At 51.3% G+C, this 19,613-nt stretch overlaps 1 protein-coding gene across 1 annotated transcript in view; it reads left to right on the top strand.

Moving 5' to 3' along the window:
• Positions 1-19,613, top strand: part of SUSD4 (sushi domain containing 4) — a 198,797-nt gene that overhangs the window by 92,793 nt on the left and 86,391 nt on the right. Inside the window, exon 2 of the mRNA XM_075542656.1 lies at positions 4,655-4,867. Within this exon, the coding sequence (XP_075398771.1) occupies positions 4,655-4,867 (213 nt within the window). The remainder of the gene's footprint in view (positions 1-4,654; positions 4,868-19,613) is intronic.

Here is a 19,613-nt window from a genome sequence, read left to right as displayed (position 1 = left end):
CAGCAACCATTCCTTGGGAGAAAGAGAAGGCAGGCAGTTCCTGTACAGATATCAGCATCGGAAACACTACAGAGCAGTTCCACTCCATCCCCCCCCCCCCCCCCCCCCCCCCCGCAGGGTTTCTGGGTCGAATGTATCCAGCGGCCTAGAGCTTGCCTTCTTTATGGGTGGAGAAACATTCGAATCTATTTCATGGTAACATTTTAAACAACGAAAACCCTTCCTTGACCTTAACCCATGTCTGAGTCCACTGCTTTCCAGGAGACCGCCCACGGTCTCCCGGTGCCTCCAAGTAAGGTGGTGCCCCATCAGGTACGCCGTGGCTGAGAGCTTTCGTAAGCACATCACCAGGCTTGTCTCCCAGGATTCCCCGGAAGGGACTCGGACCTCTAACCATTTTGTTAGTTGCTGGGTGCCTTAACTATTTAAGCACTGCCTCGGGATGTACAAGTCAGCAGTTCTAAACCATCAGCTGCTCTCGGGAGAAAAATAGAGACTTTCTGCTCCTCTAAAGAGTTTCCATCTCAGAAGTCCACAGGGGCAGTTCTCACTGGCCTATGGGACTCTGGTAGTGGGAGTGGGAAGGGTCCCTAATCCACATCTAGTCACCGATCTGTGTTCCTCTGTTCATACTAAGCACCGCCCTCCCCCACTCCTCCCCATGCCTCTGGGGGTCTCAGTGCTCTCCAGCCAGCAGTTGCTTAGCTGACTGATGTCTGACACGGTAGCTCATGCCCTCCTTCCTGCCACTCTTTCTCTTGGCTTTGGTGACAACCTGGTCTTTCTCCATAGCTCTTTATTCTCAACGTCCTCTGAGGCCTCGCCATCTTTGCCAGCTCCCTGAATGTGGGTGCATCTTCAGCCCTCACAGGTACCTCCTCTCACAGGTGCTGGGCTCCCAGGGGAGTGTGTCCCCCATGCCTTTAGGGGCACTTTGTGCTCACGTGCAGGTCAGGGTGCTGGCAAGCTTAGGACTCAGCTTCCACTGACCTCCAACACATCCCCTCTACCATGCCCACATAGAACTTATCATTGGTGTCCGGGACCCATTTCTGGTCTTTCTGTCTATGTGGTTGACACAACCGCTGACTGGGTCATTAAACTGCGAACCTGGAAGTTAGTTGTCCAGAGCCTCTCCCTCTCTCCTCATTTGTTCTCTCAACAATGCCCATCCAGTTGGGCCACGTTCTGTGGTTCTTAATCTCGACTATTTCTTGTGTGTACCCTGAGTCATTGCAACTCCCAGCCACCCTGCTGCACGGGGTTGAGCTGCCGTGTGGGGTTTCTGGACAGCGATCCTACTGAAGCAAGTTGTCGAGTCTTTCTCCCAAGAAGCAGCTGCTGGGTTCCCACAGCCGGCCTACAACTTAACCCCTGCAGCACCAAGGAGCCCGCATTTCTCCTGTCGCCCTCTCTAGTCCCCTGCCTTTGCCTTGTTTCAGCTCCTTGCTCACCTGGAGAGCTGCAGTAGACTTGAAAATCCGCCCTTCTCAAAGTTCTTGGCCTCCGTCGGGCACTGGACTAAGTGGCTGAGGATCATTTGGAGAGCTTAGTAGACACCCAAGCCCACGGGCCCTCCAGAGAGAGACTGGCTCAAGTTGATCTGCCATTGTATGCAGTTGCCCCCATGGTCCTGGGGTGTAGCCTGTGGTGAAGGAGCCCGTTTCCAGAGGTCTTCCTGCCTCTTCTCAGTCGGCACCAGCCAGTCCCTCAGGACCATTCTAGGATGTGGACCCGCTCCCAGTCTCCTCTGTTTCAAACCATCTCTTTCCTCCCTAAGCCACCTCGGTTCAAGTCCACGCCCAATGATTTCAGTACGTAGGTACTAACACACATAGCAGCACTGCCCCAGGCCTGTCCGTGCTGAGCGCCCGATGGTGCATGCTGCTTCCCCCAGCAGGCTGTACAGCTCCATGCAGGCCCCTGGCCCCCCACTCTCCCCGCCCCACCCCACTCTCCTGTCCTCACCACCAGGGTTCTCGCTCCAGCAGGCACCCTGCCTTCCGCCCTTGAAGAAGGGCCTCTTCCTTCACACCCACCGTTCCATCTAAACAGCTTCTTTGGGTCAAGATCAACCCATGGGCACAGGACTACGACCAACAAGTTGTCCCCTCTATAAGCAATACCCGTCCGCCTCCGGGCCGGCCAGTGTTTGCACACTGACACCTCTGGGATTCACCTCGTTTCCCACTGTCTGACAGCAGGGCTGCCCCGCTCTGTGACCTGTCATTGTCTGACACATATACTCCACTCCATAATATTAATAGAGCAGGGACTGGTTTTAATTGACTGTGTGTTTGTGTGTGTGTGCGTGCGTGCGTGCGTGCGTGCGTGAGAGAGAGAGAGAGAGAGAGAGAGAGAGAGAGAGAGAGAGAGAGAATAGCTTTCACCTATGGCCTGACAGAATGGCCAGCCCCCACCCTGGGTGTGTTCCCAGGCTCTGCAGGTCAGTGCTGCCCTGCTTGGTGGTGATAAGTCAGGAGCTGCTGTGCTCCTATTTTGCCCCCTCAGTGCCACCATGGCTGTGCTTAGCCAGCGCCTACCCTGAAATGGCTCATCCAGTCAGACTCTCCGGAGGAAGGATGGATACTTGTCGCTTAGGAAGCACATGACCATCCCCAGTACTTCCCCTCAAAATGAAAACATGCGACCATCATTGCCTAATGACCTCCCGGTTCTTTATTACACCCCCCCCCACACACACACACACACATTCACCATCCTTCTGCTTATCAACCTTCTGCCTGCACTGTTGGGGAGCAGTCCTTTTCTTTTGGGGACTCCTTTTTTTTCAGGAACAGTGCGGGGAGCCTGTGGCCACGGATGAGTGGAGGGCCAGGAAGGCAAGATGATGTTAAAACATCACACGTGCGTTGCAAACCAAACAGGATGAAACCATTGCCATTGAGTTTGATTGTGACCCATGGTGACCCCACAGGCTCTTGGCTGCTCCTTTGGTAATAGATTGCTGACCCTGACTGGGCTTGAACCGCTGGTCTTGCAGTCTGGTGTCAGATTCGGGCTGCCCTCACAGACAGACCCTCGCGGCCTTTGTAAAAACAAAGTAAGCGCTTTAACCTCGGTGTCCTCTTTGCCCTTTGCCCTTCAGCACATAGGCACTGGCAGAATGCCCAGGCTCTAGAGGCTAGGGGAAGGGCGGCATCCAGAGTGCCCCGCATGCATGCACACAAGAGGGGGAGCAGGTGCGGCCTGCTCCAACTACTGCCTGAGGGTCTTTTACAAGCGCGCGCGCGCACATGTGTGTGTGTGTGTGTGTGTGTGTGTGTGTGTGTGAGCGGATCTGCTATGTCGCCAGGCTGATGTCTGCGCGTCTCTTAGAAACCAGGTGACTCCTCCAGGGATCCTACTTTGAGGGTCTGGACAGAGATTATGTGAGATTCCACGCTGTTGGCGCCCGCTGTTTCCACCCCTCTGCCAGGACTTGACAGTGGTCAGCAGCCCTGGCGCCTGCGGGCTGTGCTAGGGGGAGGGGGTGCGAGTGGGAAAGCACATCAGCTCCCTCCAGGTAGATTTGTGCATGTTTGCATAACTGCTCAGGAAGGCCCTGAGAGTCATGATGAGCTTGGGCAGAATGCCTTTGCAGCACTCAGGCATTTCTGGTTCTCCGTGAAGGGGCGTAATTTCCCTGCCTGGGTGGATTCCTTTAGAGCATTCCAAGCAGATCCTTTCTTTACTCCCGGCTGTCCGAAGCAGCTCCTGCATCCCCTTCCTGGCCTGCCCTCCTGAGGCACCTCCTCCAGCTGAGGCATGCCCTTGCCCTGTGGCCTCACACTGGCCTCCTGGGATCACCCCAGTATGTCCCCATCCCCCTCTCCAGCAGACACACACAGAGCACTTTCTCTGCCGGGCACTGTGATTGATTCTGGGGACAGAGATGGAAAAGCCAAGGGCCTGCCAATTGGAGGGATCTCAGCCTGGCATGGAGGCGGCTGTCAGGCAGGAGAGCTTTACACAGGCCATGCTCACAGGACAGGGGCTGAGACCAGAAGGGCCACAGTATCCTCCACCTGGTGGTCTTGGCGGTGGAGGGAGGGTGTGGTTCAGGATGGTTTGTAGAGTCAGAGACACCTGACTGGGCCTTGGGGTGTGGGTGTGGGGGCTCTCCGATGCTGGGGACACATGGATCCATTCCTGGGTTATAACTGAGGGACTGATGACTAGCCCCGGCCTGCTGCTCCCTCCCTCCACACTCACTCCTCCGCCCTCTGGCTGCTCCTGCTGTTCCTCATTAGGACGTCAGAAGGGCTGCTGAAATCTTACCCATCCTCTGAGCAGGCCCTGGGTCCCTCGCCTCTAAGGTACCCTGTCAGCATTAAGCCCTCGTGCCATGGCACCTGTCTGTTGTTCATTTTGTTTGCTTATTTTCCTCAGTCTCCCCACTCTTTAAACCACTATGAAGGACTCTCTTGACCACGGAATGGAAACCCTTAATGAGCAAAGAGCCAAAGGCAGAGGGAAATGTGTACTGGACGGGCATGCTCTTGGTTTGGGTTGGTGTCGCTGGGGTGGTCCTAGGTGTATGAACTAATATGGGGTCTACCATTTACTGGGAAGCCCCCCACCCCACCCCGCGCCCCTCCTCTGGCTCCAGGAGAACATACTCAGTAGCATTTTTTCCTCTCTGTCGCCATAGGATTTGATGACCTAAATGTGTGTGCCGACCCCGGCTTCCTCGACAATGGCTTCCGGACTCCCATCGGCGGTGTTTTCTTTGAAAGCTCTGTGACCTGGTATCGCTGTGAAGACGGATACAGGCTGAAGGGCTCCCCAAAGAGACTGTGCATAAAGTATTTTAACGGGTCTCTCGGCTGGATCCCAAGCGACAAGCCCATCTGTGTGCAAGAAGGTACTGTGCTGGCCTCCCTGTGCATGCTGTCCCTGTGGCCAAGCTGGCAGAGATAGGTCGCAGGGCACGGGCTGTGGGCCATGGAGGGCTGAGCGCCCAGTCTCAGGCCTCGGCCTGCATGCTGACTGCCGTGGGGGCTGGGGCAGGGATCCGTGATTCTCAGCATGCAGAGTAAAAGTCACTTACATCCCAGGGCCTCACCGTATTTGTCAATGCAAGAGGGCAACTCAGCTTGTACCAGGGCTGGTTAGTATTAGTCTGGGAACTCATGTTCATGTGACGCAATAAAGAGCGCAGCAGATGTGTCGTTCCCCTGAATTACACAGAATGAGACAGAAGATGTATGCTACTCTGAGGACTGCCTCAATTACTCTTTATCAGCTCTCTGATCAACCGGGTCCACTTTGGGAAAGGAAGGGGGTGGCAGGCAAGTGACAGATTGACAGCGTCGACATGTATTTCTAGCAGTTAGCCTTAACTGTATTGACTGTGACAAGATAATCACGTACTTCGAGCCATTGTCCCCCTGTCTGTCTGTCGAGCCATCTTGATACTCCTTTGTTTGGGCTCTCCGTGGATGCATCCAGGGTTTCCCAACATGCCTGCATGGGGCTAATTGGAATGCCACATTGTTGATGAGGGCCCTCAGAGGACCAGGAAGGCAGAAGGAGGCCGAGGCGCACGTTAGGAATGGATTTCAGTTTCTCTTTGTCCCATTACTGATTTTATTTGGGGGGCAGAGCTTCGATAATAATGATTTTTAAAATATATCTTTCTGATTTACTGTCTGTTTTCGTTATGAGACTTCAAAATAATTCCATTCTATGAGCACATCCTAGGCTCCTGAGGTTCCTCCTTTCTGGAATTCGAAAGGGTGGTAAAGGTGGAGGCTGGGTTTTCTATTAGAGCGCTGGCTCTCTTGACTTTTACTCTGTAGGCTAGAAAGGGGATACAAAGTAACAACAAGGACGGTTAGAGCAAGCACATTACCATCCAGTCAGTTCTAACACCTAGCGACCCTGCAGGAGCTGTGGAAGGGCCCCTAGCATTTGCAAGGCTGTAATCTTTGTGGAAGCAGACTGCCACATCTTGCTCTGCCAGGTCATTGGTGGCCTCCAACCACGGACAGTGATTACGTACGTGTCTCAGTGAGCAGCCAGGCACGTAACCATGGCAGGGCTCCCTATAGGAAGAGTTAAGATGGTTAGATAGGCGCTTTTCCCCTGCTACACGCAGCTTATGCCAGCTGTGTGCTTCGAAGAGATGCTGTTTGATTAAAGCTACTTGGAGATGAAGTCCAGCCAGCTAACCACTGCATGAAGGTATTTTCAAGTTCCTTAGCAATCAAAGAAATACAGAGTAACACAACAATGAGATACCTCCTCATACCAACAGTCTTAGCAGAATGGAAACAATAAATGGATGCAGAGATTGGAACACTGGCGCTTACATTGCTGGTGGGACTGTGCTATTGTGCAGCCACTATGGAAATCAGTCCGGCACGTCCTTAAACAAATGAAAAGACCTTATGATCCCGCCGCCACACAACCGGGTGTATACACCGAAGAAGGAAAGAACACAACACCGGCAGACATGTTCACACCGATCCTGTTACAGAAGAACAGATACATAAAATCTGGCCCGATGGACTTCACTTTTCTACCTCAATAAAACAATCACGACTCTCAGACCCCACAAGACTGGGACAAGCTAGAGAGCATCATGCTCAGTAAAAGAAAAACAAAGAAAAAGAAAAGTCATTTTCACACTTTCACACTGTGTAGACGACCAGGAGGCCAGGGATGGGACTGGGACACAGAGGGAGCTGGAGGGACAGGAAATATGGAGAGAGGGAAGGTGGGAGGGGGCAGGGGGGATAAAACAAACCAGTCAGAACCCCCTTTAAAGTGAGGGTTAACGGGATGCACTTACTGATTTGATTTGACGAGCCGGGTTGTGCAACTACACAGAATATGTTTCTCGTTAAACGCCAAAATAAATACATGAAATTAACAGCTAAAAAGAGACGGGGAGAGAGGGTAGGCTCCAGAATCCTCACCGCTCAGATCTAAGCCATTGATCTGAGTGGCTGAAACAGGAGGAAGAAGTAAGACTGAAGTGGACTTGGATTGTTTAGTGACATACAAGTTTCAAAACAAAGCTACGTGGGTGACAGACACACAGACCCCTCTGTGATGAGCCTGTAGCCTCAGGTCTGCAGACGTCCGAGAACAAAGAAACCAAGATTCGCTTCCCGGGGAACCTCTCAGTTATGAAGATTCCCCTGTCATTTTATTATGACTCCTGTTAACACTCTCAGAAACTCACAGGGGCAGTTGGACCCTGCCCTCTAGGTTGCTATGAGTTGGCATCGACTCGATGACAGTGGTTGTGGCTTGGAGTTTATGCAAGAACAATGCTTGCCCCTCCCCTACAGTGCTGTATTTATGCTAATACCATGGTGGTGCTGGTGGTCTTTGAAGGGTCTGTATAAAGAAAGAGATCCCTTCTGTTTCTCCGATGGTGGAGAAGATCATCCTGGGGAAGGTTCTGAACTAAAGCCAAACCAGCGGCCATCAAGTCCATTGGGATTCTTGGGGCCCCTCTGTGCACCCCACAGGGTTTTGGAGGCTGTGACTTTTTGGAAACAGATCCCTACTTCCGGAGACACCTCTGGATGGGCCCAAGCCACCAACCTTTGGGGTAGAGGTTTGCAGTAATGCCTCCTTTGAATGTCCCAGGCCTTCTGCCTTCTACGTGGTTTTTGGGCATCTGGAAATCTGTCCCATTGTGGGAAACAGAAGGATTTCTCCCAAGTTGTTTCCCCCAAATATATGCCAAACTTAGCTGCTGGCGAATGACTATACATTTGGAGGACATCAGTAGATCAGGGGTCATTGTTCCTAAGAGCTATCAGCCATCTAGAGCAAGTAGACACCACTGTTTATCCCACAACAATTGGGCCCACTCCCTTCTGATAAGGATAGTAGTTGTCTGTTTCCTTGTAGGAGATGCCAGAGAGGTCAAACCCACCCAAGGATGACCAAGGTTAGGCTGCCATCATGAATGTAGGGTCTGCCCATCTTGTCACGTGTATACCCCGAGACCTTCCCATTCCTGTGGGCACACCCCTAGCTCATCCCCTTCCTGTCACACTTGTGCCTATCATACATCCCCTTCCAATGATGTGTATGCCTATTGTACTGCCCCTTCCTGTGACGTGTGGTTACCTGTAATCATGCCCCCCAAAGGAGATATAACCCTTGGTTAGCAATAAAGTTGGGGCTCCCTCCTGCTCTCAGGGCTGGGCTCCCCCCCACGAAGACCACCAAGCAGGGCTGAGGTGAGCATGCTACCATGAATTGTGTCCATTATTCCAATTTCTACTCTACCTCTCATGCTCTCTATGACTTTATTATAATCCCTACTTATTATTGCTGTCCAGTTGCACCTACCGGCCCTGTGATGATTTGTTGGGGAGTACCCTTCTCCCCACATCCCATGGCTTCGCACAGCAGCGAAGAGGTTGCACATTTCCTTCTGTGTTTGGTGAAAATAGACTTTGCACCCTGACGAGGACTCAGGCTACTCGGCAAGGCTGCCGACTTCATCTGCCTCCCTTGTGGAGTCACTCCTGGAAGGCTCACGAAATCTTGTAGTAGTAGAAATAAGGAGTGGTAGTGGTAGTGGTACTAGTGTGTCAGTCTGGGTAGACTAGAGAATCAGATTCGTGGACACTCACATGTGTATAAGAAAGAGCTTTATATACAAGAGCAGTTGAATATTTAGAAAACACAGCCCAATCCAGATCAAGTCCATGAATCCGATATTAGACCATATGCCCGATACCAATCTATAAAGTCCTTTTTAGGCTTACAAAATATATGAAATGATGCCAAATGCAGGAAGATCACGAGCCAGTGGGTCAGAAGTCTCGTGGGTCCAGTGGTGGTGTAGCCATCTCAGCACTGGCAGGGGTTTCCATGTAGCTTCTCCAGTTTGCAGGGCAGGGGTCTATCAGCATAATGCCATGTGTCTTGTTAGCTGAGCAGCTCTCTGGGAGTGAGCTGAGAGAGTGTGTACCTCCCACCTCCAAGGAGGAAGTTCAAGAGTTATCAGAATTCTCAGAAGGCCATGCCCACACAGAGGCCTCAGTAGCCATAACCCCATTGACAGACTAGACTCCACCCCTTCACTCTTGATCCTCTCAAGTCCCAAATTGACACCAGATTATGTAACTACCCCAAGTAGTAACTGACCACATTTTTGTAACTCATTAAAGTTTGAAGGTGTTTTCAGATTCACTAACTCCTTAACATGTACAACCAACAGTTCAAAAAAAAAAAAGGAATCTTATTGTCCCCATCTCAAGATTAGAGAACTGATGTACAGAGAGGTTCACTTGTCAAGGTCACGCAGCTGGTGAGTGAGTTACAAAGTTGAAACTAGTGTGAAGTCAGTTTTTTCTCTCTACAGGTTTGTAGATAACTGTTGTGTCATAAGCCAAAACAAACGCACTGGCTTTGACTCTGCTGACTCATAGCTAGCTACCCTGTAGGACAAGTGAGAGCTGCTGCCTCATAGTGTTTCTAAGGCTGGTAACTTTTACAGAAGCAAGCGGAATGCCTCATTGTGATCCCAAGGAGTGGCCGGTGGGTTCAAACCACTAACCTTTATGTTAGCGACTCAGAATTTAACCACTGTGCCATTACACCACAATCTCCCCCCACATAAAACATTGCCATTACTCTCCCCCCCTCCAAAAAAGAACAACAAAACTCCACTGCCGTCACGTTGATTTCAATTCCTATTGATCCTATATGGCGTTTCCAAGGCTGTAAATCTTTTACAGGAGCACAGTTTCATTTTTCTCTCATGGAGCAGCTGATGGGTTTGAACTTATAACTTTAGGGTTAACCGTCCAACACTTGCTGCCAGGGCTCCTCTGTACCACCAGAGATGCGCCTTTATAAACACTGATGGGCTGCACCTGTCAGATCAGGACAGGCCACACTGCTGGTCCCACCCTGAGAGCCTTACAAAAGCTGAGACTTGGGCTTTGGTGCGGTTTGCACACTGTAAAACAACGCATTTTAGTTATATATTTTAAATATGTTAAAAATAGCTCAACAAGACTAAAATAGAGGTAATTCAACATCATACACAAGGTGGCTTCAGAAAATTCATGACAAAATGGACATTTAAAGCTGATGGAATTCTTCCACGAACTTTTTGAAGCCCCCTCATATTATGAACAGATATGTTGGTGGCTTGGGGCACTGGAGGTGAGAGAGAATAGTGAGGCTGTCTTGCCAAAGCCTATTTATTATGAATGTTCATAAAACTTTCCCACTCCATCTCTTATTAGGATTGGGGTACAGCATACCTGTCAGCTCTTTCGTGTTTATATTCTTTTTGAGTTTTTAAATTGCTGTGATGAAATAGAGACGAGAAATTGCCGTTTTAAGCCCTGTTTTGAGTGTGGCGACCTTGATCGGCATGCCCAGGGTGGTGCAGTCATCGCCACTGCTTCCATCACGTCTCCATCACCCCCAGGGACTCCGACGCTCTTAAGCAGTAGCTTTCCATCTCCCCTCCCCCGGGGAAACAGTTCCCTCTGATCTATTTTCCATCTAAGCATTTTCCGGTTTTCGTGGGATCCTACTGTATTTGTCCCTTTGTGTCTGCTGGAGTTCCTGCCACGTTGTTTTCAGTGCTCCTCCACGTTGTAGCGGATCTCACACTTCTTCCTCCTTGTGGCTGCATAAGACCCTGTGGGACTAGATCGAGAGTTGGGAGTCCTGGTAGCTCAGTGGTTATGTGGGTACACATTGAGTTGCTGACTACTGGGTCAGCAGTTTGAAACTACCAGCAGCTCCTTGAGAGAAAGGCAGGGCTTTCAACGCCTGTGAAGAGTGAGTCTCAGAACCCACAGGGCCATCGACTTCCCTGCCCTAGAGTGTCGCTATGAGTTGGCATCGACTTGAAGGCCATGGAGTTGGAGTTGGAGTTCAGCTGCTGACAGATACTGGGGCTGTCGCCATCATTTGGCCACAGGGAACACCAGTGTTTTAAAAGTATTCAGCTCTTATGTCGGCAGTTTACTCGCTAGACAGTTGCTTTGCTGAAGACAAAATGGGTGCATAAGCTAATGTGGTGAAGAAGGCTGATGGTGCCCAACTATTACAAGAGTCTGGGTTCTTAAAGTTAAAACAAGCCGCCATCTAGCAGGGAAGCAACAAAGCCCACATGGAAGAAGCACATAGATAAGAGCCCTCAGCACAGAATCCAGGACGGATAGACCCCTCTGGACCAATAATGAGAGTAGTGATACCATGAAGGTAGGGGAGAAAGGGGAAACTGACAACAATGATCAGCATACAACACACACCACCCCCGGGACAAACAACAGAAACATGGGTGAAGGGAGACCGCAGATGGTGTCAAATAAGAAAATAAAAAATAATTTATAAATTATCAAGAGTTCACGAGGGTGGGGGAGGGAGAGGGTAAAAAGAGGAGCTGATACCAAGGGCTCAAGTGGAAATGATGATGGCAACATATGTACAAAGTACTTGATGCAATTGATGTACGGATGGTTATCAGAGCCCCCAATGAAATGATTTATTAAAATGAAAAAGTAGATAACATAAATGAAAGTTTCTCCCTTAAGAAAAGAAGAGAATGACTATGTAAGTACCTGCTCGCTGTTCCTGGCTCGGTGAGAGCCTCACTTACATTCTGAGATAGGGTTTCACAGCTCTGTCTTCCGACTCCTCGGAAATGGCCTCTTACTCCTCGTCCTGCTCTGGCAGGTCCCCAGTGTCCCTGGGGCACCTTCTGATGCAGGTGACTTCCTCCTTGCCCCAAACCGGTGCTCTCTTGTCTTTACTCTGCCTTTTCTCTCGTGTGTGCTGTGGGGCAGCGGTTTCTGAAATGGGGTTTCCGCGGTGGAAGGCTTTCTCCCACAGCTCGCGCGAACACGGTAGAAGAAGAGACTTTCCTTGTTGGCCTCTCGTCTCTGAGTCACTCGCAGAACAGCTAGCTAGTGGTCTAGCTTTGGTCACTCGGTTTCAAGTATTTATGGCAGAAAAAAAATCCATGGAAGAACGTATTTTCACAATCGACGAGCCCCACAGATTGAGTAACTTTTAAACAAGTGAGTGTGCTAGAGCATGTTTGCAGCCAGCTTAAAACCAACCTCAGACAGACTCCCACGTGGGGCCGTGAGGAGCGCTTCCATGGACGTTTGCTCACTGTAACAAAGCCCGGGACTTGCTCGGGAAATCCTTCCCCTCCACTTGGCTCGTCAGCCCCTTCGGAGCAAGAGAGAAACGGGGAGTGGCAAAAGAGAGGAGGCGGAAGGGCTGCTTAGCGCTCACATCCAGTGAACCCCCAAAGTGCTGCCCGCCCTGCGGCAGGCCTGCACTTGGAGTGGGTTTCCCCGCGGTGACAATGGTGCCTGTCTTAGGCGGCTGTCACCAGTGTTACAAGTGGAAGGCCATAAGGAACCCAGCTGCATTTGCTCAAGGCAGAGAAGACTCAGAGTCCAAATTCAGAGTGCTGACTCTAGGGAGAGGTTTTCTCTCCATTCAGTGTTGCCCTGGGGGGTGGGGAGGGGTGCTAGAATGATCCAGGGAGGCAGGGGTGGGGATAGGGGTGGGCTGAGTCTTTTTTTTACTTTTTCTGAAAAGATAGTAGGCCAGTTAGCTCTGGAAGGTTATGCTGTCGAAGAAGATCCTTAGCGTTTCTGAGCTTCGGCTGCTGGGCAGTCTTCCCGTGACTCGGCCTCTCTCTCCTGCATCTCTGCTTTGTAACTTGCTCTGTGTCATCCTTTTCATGTCTCCAAAGAGCTCGGCTCAAGATACAGCCTTCGTTAATCCTGCCCGATGCACATGACCAAGACCACTGCTGCTCGCCTGGGATTATAACCATGGTCCCAGAGGAGAGGAGTCACGAACACACACTTGGGGGGAGGGGCCGGGACGCAGACTCTAGACTATTTCTATCAGACCCTCACCAATGCCCGGCACCCCTCCAGCACCCAACCTGCAGCACTGGGTGAAAGGCAAGAGGCGAAGGCGCTGCAGCCATGGGAAGGGACAAACTGGGCTTAAACTCCCGAGCTTTGCCCAGCAGCCAAAGAACTGAGCTGTCCCTGCTTTTTCAGAAAAAGCCCTCACTGTAGGTGGGAGCTGTGGGGACAGATGACAGCTACAGCCATTGTGCATGGATGGCCAGTGTTGCAACTCCCTGTCTACAGAAGGGAGGGAGAACGGCCGCCTTGCGCTCATCATCCGCCCCGGCTCACAGCGCATGCCTCACCAAAGAGACACAGTCTAGCCATCACACTCTTCGAGTCAAGGCCAACTCAGAGCGACCCCACAGGACAAGGGAGAGCCACCCCCTGTGAGTTTCTGAGACAATCCCTCTTTCCGGGAGCAGAAAGGCCTGTCTTTCTCCCAAGGAGCGGCTGGTGGTTTAGAACTGCTGTCTTTGCCGCCGTCCAATATGTAACCACTACACCACCAAGGCGCCTTACATGAGCCATGGCATTCAGGATGGATTACGTAAGTAAACGTTGGACCAGCATGGCCCTTGAATGATGTTATAAATAGCCAGGTGGCCCCGGCAGAATGAAAGTTCTCCGCCCCTGACTCACCTGTGGGGACAAGTCATCCATCTACAGACAGCACCACAGGATGACCACAAGGGCCCCATAGGGTCACTGGATGGAAGCAGTGGGTTCAAACTGCCAACTTTCTAGTTGGCCCAACGCTTTGACTTCTACACCATCCGCACTCCTGGAACGCCGGAGCCCGCAGCCCTCACAAATGAGGGGTTCGGGGAAGACCCCGGTGCACTGGCAGCTCTCTTTGCCTTTGGCTGCTGCCTGGCCTGTCCGTTTCAGCAGATGGGCCTTGGTAGGGAGCCCCGGTGGTGCATGGTTAAACGCTTAGCTGCTAAGCCAAAGGTCAGCAGTTTGAGCCCAAGACCGCTGTCTGGGAGAAAGGAAAATGTCCAGACTCAGGACCCGTATGGGCGGTTTCAGGCTGTCCTCCAAGGTCACTGTGAGTGCGAATCAACTCAATGCCAGGGAGGTTTTGCTTGTTGGCTTTTTGTTTGTTTTTCATCTTCGCCATGGTCTGATGGAGATCACCGGCCTCTGTCCATACCTGATTCCCACCCAAAACCTCAGCACAGGTGTCTGGTCGAAATTCTGCAGCGTTCGTGTGAGCCGTTAGCCAGGGCTAGTTACATCCCCAGAGGGCTCCTTAGAACAGGGATGGCAGGAGTTCACCTTACAGACTTAATGTCGGGAGAGACCGGTCCCGGAGAAGGGACATCCTGCTTGGTAATGTGGAGGGGCAGCGGAAAACAGGAAAGCCCCACCGCAGCGGCTGCAGCCCTGGGCTCAGGCATCAGCAAGGAGGATGCCGGAGCAGGCCTGGCGTGCTCGTTCTGCAGCGCATCGGGCTCTGCATGCGTGCGTGTGGTCAGGGCCACTCGAACCACTGGACAGCAGCAGCAACAACCGCACGGACTCCCTTCAGGTTGTTGACACTTTTCTGGCCTTTGCTTTCATGGCCTTTAACGCCTTGTAGCCTTTACAGGACGTCGGCATCAACCATTTTTAGTGTTCGTGTTCAAGGAAACCCCCAAGGTACACCTTTCTGCCATAATTCTAACCGCCTTAGTTTACAGTTTGCAGCCGCTTCGGAGCCCTGTTGGTGTCGTGGCTACTTGTTGGACTGTGATCTGCAAGATCGGCAGTTCAAAGCCCCCAGCCTGCCTGAGGGAGAACGATGGGGCTTTCTACTCCCATACAGAGTCACCGTCTAAGAAATCCACAGGGAAGCTCTTCCCTGTTCTGTAGGGTCGCTATGAGTCAGCATCAACTCGATGGCAGTGAGGTTTTGTAGTCCGCACGATTAAGCATTCAGCGGATACCTGACAAGTGGGAAGCATGTGCGTTCCCAGAGGCCCCACAGAAGAAAGACCTGGAGATGTTCCGAAAAGCCGGCTGGCAAAAACCCAATGGGGCATAGTTCCCCTCTAACACTCCTTGGAGTCTCGTGAGTCCGAATTGGATGGACGCCTGTGCTTCCTAGTGGTTACCAGCGGGGCTGTGATCCACCAGGTCAGCAGTTCGAAACCACCAGCTATTCCAGGGAAGACGAGGCTTTCTACTCCAAACAGTCTCAGAAATGTACTGGGTCCATTCTAGAGGGTCGTCGAGCGTCGCGATGGTTGGCATGGACTTGGTGGCGGTGAGTTTGGTACTTTAATGTACGGTCTTCTTTGATGAAATCATCTGGCTGGCGCACGTGTTTGGCGGCGTGCTGCTAACCCAAACAGAGGTGGATGGGTCAAACCCACCCAGGGGCTCTGCAGAAGAAAGGTCTGGTGAGCTGCTTCTGGATAGATAACTACTAAAAACAGACCATGCGGGACCATGCTACGCTAACCCAGGCTTTTGCCTGAGTTGGGGGCCGAGTCACTGGCAGTGAGCACCACTGTCAAGTCGCCCAGGTTGCTGTGTTCCCTTATGTTAGCCTGGATTGACCAGAGAAACAAACCCAGCGGCGCTCATGGATACAAAAGAACGAGCTTTGTAGCAAGAACTAATTATCTATCAAGAAAGCATCCCAGCCTAATCCAATACAAGTCCGTAAGTCCAATGCTAGTCCATCAGTCTCTCTTAGGCTCGCACAGTCGTGAGCAGTGAGCAGAATGCAGGCAGATTGCGGACCGAGTCATGCGGGCCCAAGAACAGCGAAACCAGCCCAGCTCCAGCAGCTCTCGGGGTCGGGGACAGAGGGTCCCAGCCACAGGAAATCACAGGGACAGAGAAGTGCAGAGGGTCCTCCTTAGAGAAGCCCCCAGGGAGACAGCATCAGGCTGTGGCCTGATTGACAGCTTGGATTCCTTCCTTCCACTTTGACACACCTTCAAGTTGGCATAAATTATCTAACTACCCCACCTTGTTTTGTAGAGAAGGAAGTGGAGGACTCAGAAAACTTCAATTCCCCACAGTCCCTTCGGTAGTAAGTAGCAGAGCTGGGATACATATCCAGGTCTGTGCTTTCCAATAGGATCATTTCATTGGTCAAGGATGAGTTTGCCCAGCTGTAGTGGTGGGGGTGGGGCCAGGTGACCCATATCCTAAGGATGGAGGCATCCTGCTATGAAGGCGCTTGGTAAGAATCTATTCCCAAAGGGTGTACCAGGGACTCTCTGCATTGAGGACTTGTACAGATGGGTATCTGACCTCCTGAGTTAAAATAAACACGTGAAGCCCGAGAGTGGCATTCAAAAACAAGAAAACCAGAGAACTCCCGGCTAATTCTTACAGATCATAAAACGTTTCAGACACACTCAGGCAGGGACCTGGTCTGACACCATGTCACCGGGAGAAGGAAGCCTGCTTTTCTCTAGGGATAACCGGAGACCCTGGGGGAATCATCGTTCACTGCCAAAAATAACCAAACTCACCATGGAGTCCATACTGGGTCATAGGGAGCCTCTAGGTGACTCGTTCTCCCACAGAGTTGCTGGGGGTTTTGAACGGATGACTTGGTAGTTAGCAGCCCAGCATGTCACCCACTAGTCCACCATCATGAGTCGCTCTAACGAACTCACGGCCGTGGGGTCAATTCCAACCCATAGTGACCTTTTAGGACAACAGAACACACTGCCCCTGTGTGTTTCTGGGACTGTAACTCTTCAAGGAGTAGAAAGTCTTGTCTTTCTCCCACGGACTTGCTGGTGGTTTTGAACTGCTGACTTTCCAGTTAGCAGCCAGTGTGAAACCACTATGCATGCCCCCAGGAACTCTTTAGAATCGTGCCAGTGTACCATATCCCAGAGGCAGAAACTGGCCTGTAGAGGTTAAAGGCTTCCACAGACACATAGCAAGTAAGTGAGCAGGGGCTATGACTCCTGGTTCAGTGGTCCAGGCCACATGTTAGACTCACCTGGGGAACCTTTGAAAATAAAATTCTAATTGTTCAGGCAGAGGGTGGCAGAGTGTAAGCACTGGTATTCTTATATTATTTTACAATGTTATTGACATATAACTCACATATCATAGAATTAAATAGTTCAGTCATAGTAAGAATAGTTGTACAACCATCACCACAATGAATTTTAGAACATGGTTTTCTTTCTTGTACTCATTATGAGTTCCCTTCCCCAGCCCCATCCCTAGCCTCCCCACCATGCCCCCCAAGAAACCATGAATCCAGTTACTATCTCTATAGATTTACCTGTCCTGGATTTCATCAACAGAAAAATATACCAAAACAACAAAATAAAACAGGAAAACCTCAATTGAAAAGAAAGCAGAAAATATTAAAAACTAGAACAAATTTTAAATGCAAATGTGTTTAATTTTACCCTGACTACATCGGCAGTAACCACTCTCCAGGGCACGTTGTGTGATAGCAAAGCTAGTCCCATCCCTGCTCAGGGGGCAGAGGGGATTCCCTGGAGGCTTAATCACGTGGGAACCCTGCAAATGGATCTCGGGCTCCTGCTGTCTCCCTAGCCTTCTGTAAACCGAGCGAGCACAGGTATTCCTAACAGCTTTGGAGGTGATACGTCGGTGTGCACCAGAAAGCCCAGGCACCTGCAATTTTGGTTTGGTCTCCCTCAGCACCTGGTCCCATTACAGGTGACAGAGCGCAGGAGGAGACCTGTCCCCTCCGTGACCTGACCTGGACTTGCTCTGTCTCCAGAGCCCCTTTGACCCCGGTTCCTTGCAGGGTGCAACAGGGGCTGGGGAAGATCATTCTCTCGGCAAAAAAAGTATTATTTTTAACTAGTTAGTCAAATATTTTGGCTCCCATAGATCTAACCAGGAGGGCTATACGAGATGAATAATTCGATGTTAAGAAGGTCTCAGAGCTTCCTGGGGAAAGGGTGCCATGTGAGTGTAAGTACTGTTATTACACGATCACTTTTTAATTAAAAGATTCAACTTGACTCATCAGCTGCGGCTGGCAGTCAGGTTGGCAGAAACCCCCTCTTCACTGAGACTGTGGGGTGCGGGTGGCTCAGAAGCCAGGCAGTCAGACTTCTCTCTAACAGTTACTCACAGAGGAAGGTGAGCTGTCTCCCAGCCCCACAGGCCCCACTAAGACAGATGGATGCTTTAAACATGCTTTATTTCTAACCCTTTTCTCCCCCTGCTTATTTTCTATGATCTCAAACTTCTTTCTTGTTGCCTTGGACGCGGGTGATCAGACAGAGCCGCCGTGCCCTCCAGGGCAGGCATTGGCATGTCATCCCTAAGATTTTCTCTGCCCTTTTCCATCTTCTAAGATGGGCCGAGCCGGGGCTGCCGCAGCCTGTCTCGCGGACCTCTGCTATTTCTTATGCAGCCGCTGTTAACAGAAGCTACTGCCATCCTATGCTCCCTCCCCAGTCGCTTCTGTGTGAGTCCGGTTTTTGTTCTTTACACATTTTCTTTAACTTAAAATGTGGTCATGACTTAAAAGTTGTGTGTGGGAGTGGGGAAGGATCTCCAGGCAGTAAGGTTCGAGGCAGTAGACTGGGACAGATAAAGCCAAGGGTAGTCATGGAAATGAGCATCCTTGCCATCATCCTTGTGAAAAGACAGCTGGACCACCACAGACAGGGCCTCGCAAGCCCCATGTTAGAGCCGAAAGTCCATGGGATAGCAGCCTGACGGAAGCCCCTGGGAGGAGCCCCAGTGAGCACGGCCAGCTGCTAACAGGAGTGCTGGGATTCTAACCCGCCCAGAAGCACTGGAAGAAAGACTTGGCCGTCTCCTTCGAAGAACTTAGCCGTAGAACAAGCTCTGGAGCTCGGCTCTACTCTGGCACTCACGAGGTCGCCATGAGTAGTGATCAATTCATCTCGGGGTTTTATTCTGTGCATGCTTTACTCTCACCAGCTGCATCTTAATATCTCTCCCCGTCAGACCACTGCTGGGATCGCACGATCCCTGTACAGGCACCCAGGGGATCGGGAGTCATTGTAAAGCAATAACAAAATTGACTTGGTATGTGTGTAGGCCCTGGCAGGGCCAGGTGTGCAGATGACAGCACATCGCTAGCAACCTCGAACACCAAGCTGAGGTGGGCTGTCCCCAGAAAGCCGTTCTTCAACAGATTGTGGCAGAAACTACCCAGAATGAGGTTGGCTGCTTATGAAAAAATGTAGGGTGAGCCCCACGGGTGTCCTTCCAAACCCACCGCAGAAGCAATCCGTCTTCCTTCCTGCCGGTCATGAGCGGCTGGGGACTGACTGTGACTCCCCAGTTGGCACCTTGTAAGTCCTGTTAGTGATTCGCCCTCCTCAGGAGCCTGTGCTGAGCCTGTGCGCGCCAGCTCCCAGGCTGCTTGGAGTCCAGCCCGGGCCTTAGGACATTTGTCACTTGCTAAGCCAGCCTTTGTGTGGTGCATGCTGCGTGCAATCCTGTCCCAGCACCAGGGTGGTGTTCCGGTCCTCTCCTGACGGGGATATTAGAAAGAGGTCACAGGCCCACTCTTACAGATGCAATTCAAACAGCAGCCAAACCAAGCAGTTGGTGTCGAGTTCATTCCAGCTCGGCGACCCTGGGTGTGTGGAGGAGAACTGCTCATAAGATTCGTTGCAATGACTGTGACCTTTAGGAAGCAGAGGGCCAGGCCTTCTTCCCAGAGGCTCCTATATGGGTTTGAACCACCCACCAAGTGAATCGCCGTTTGCACCACTCAGGGACTCTGCTAATGCGATG

Source organism: Tenrec ecaudatus, chromosome 1 (genome assembly GCF_050624435.1).
Source record: "Tenrec ecaudatus isolate mTenEca1 chromosome 1, mTenEca1.hap1, whole genome shotgun sequence".
NCBI classification, from domain to species: Eukaryota; Metazoa; Chordata; class Mammalia; order Afrosoricida; family Tenrecidae; genus Tenrec; species Tenrec ecaudatus.
The sequence above is the reverse complement of the archived record's forward strand: the minus strand, read 5'-3'. Positions and strand labels throughout refer to the sequence as shown.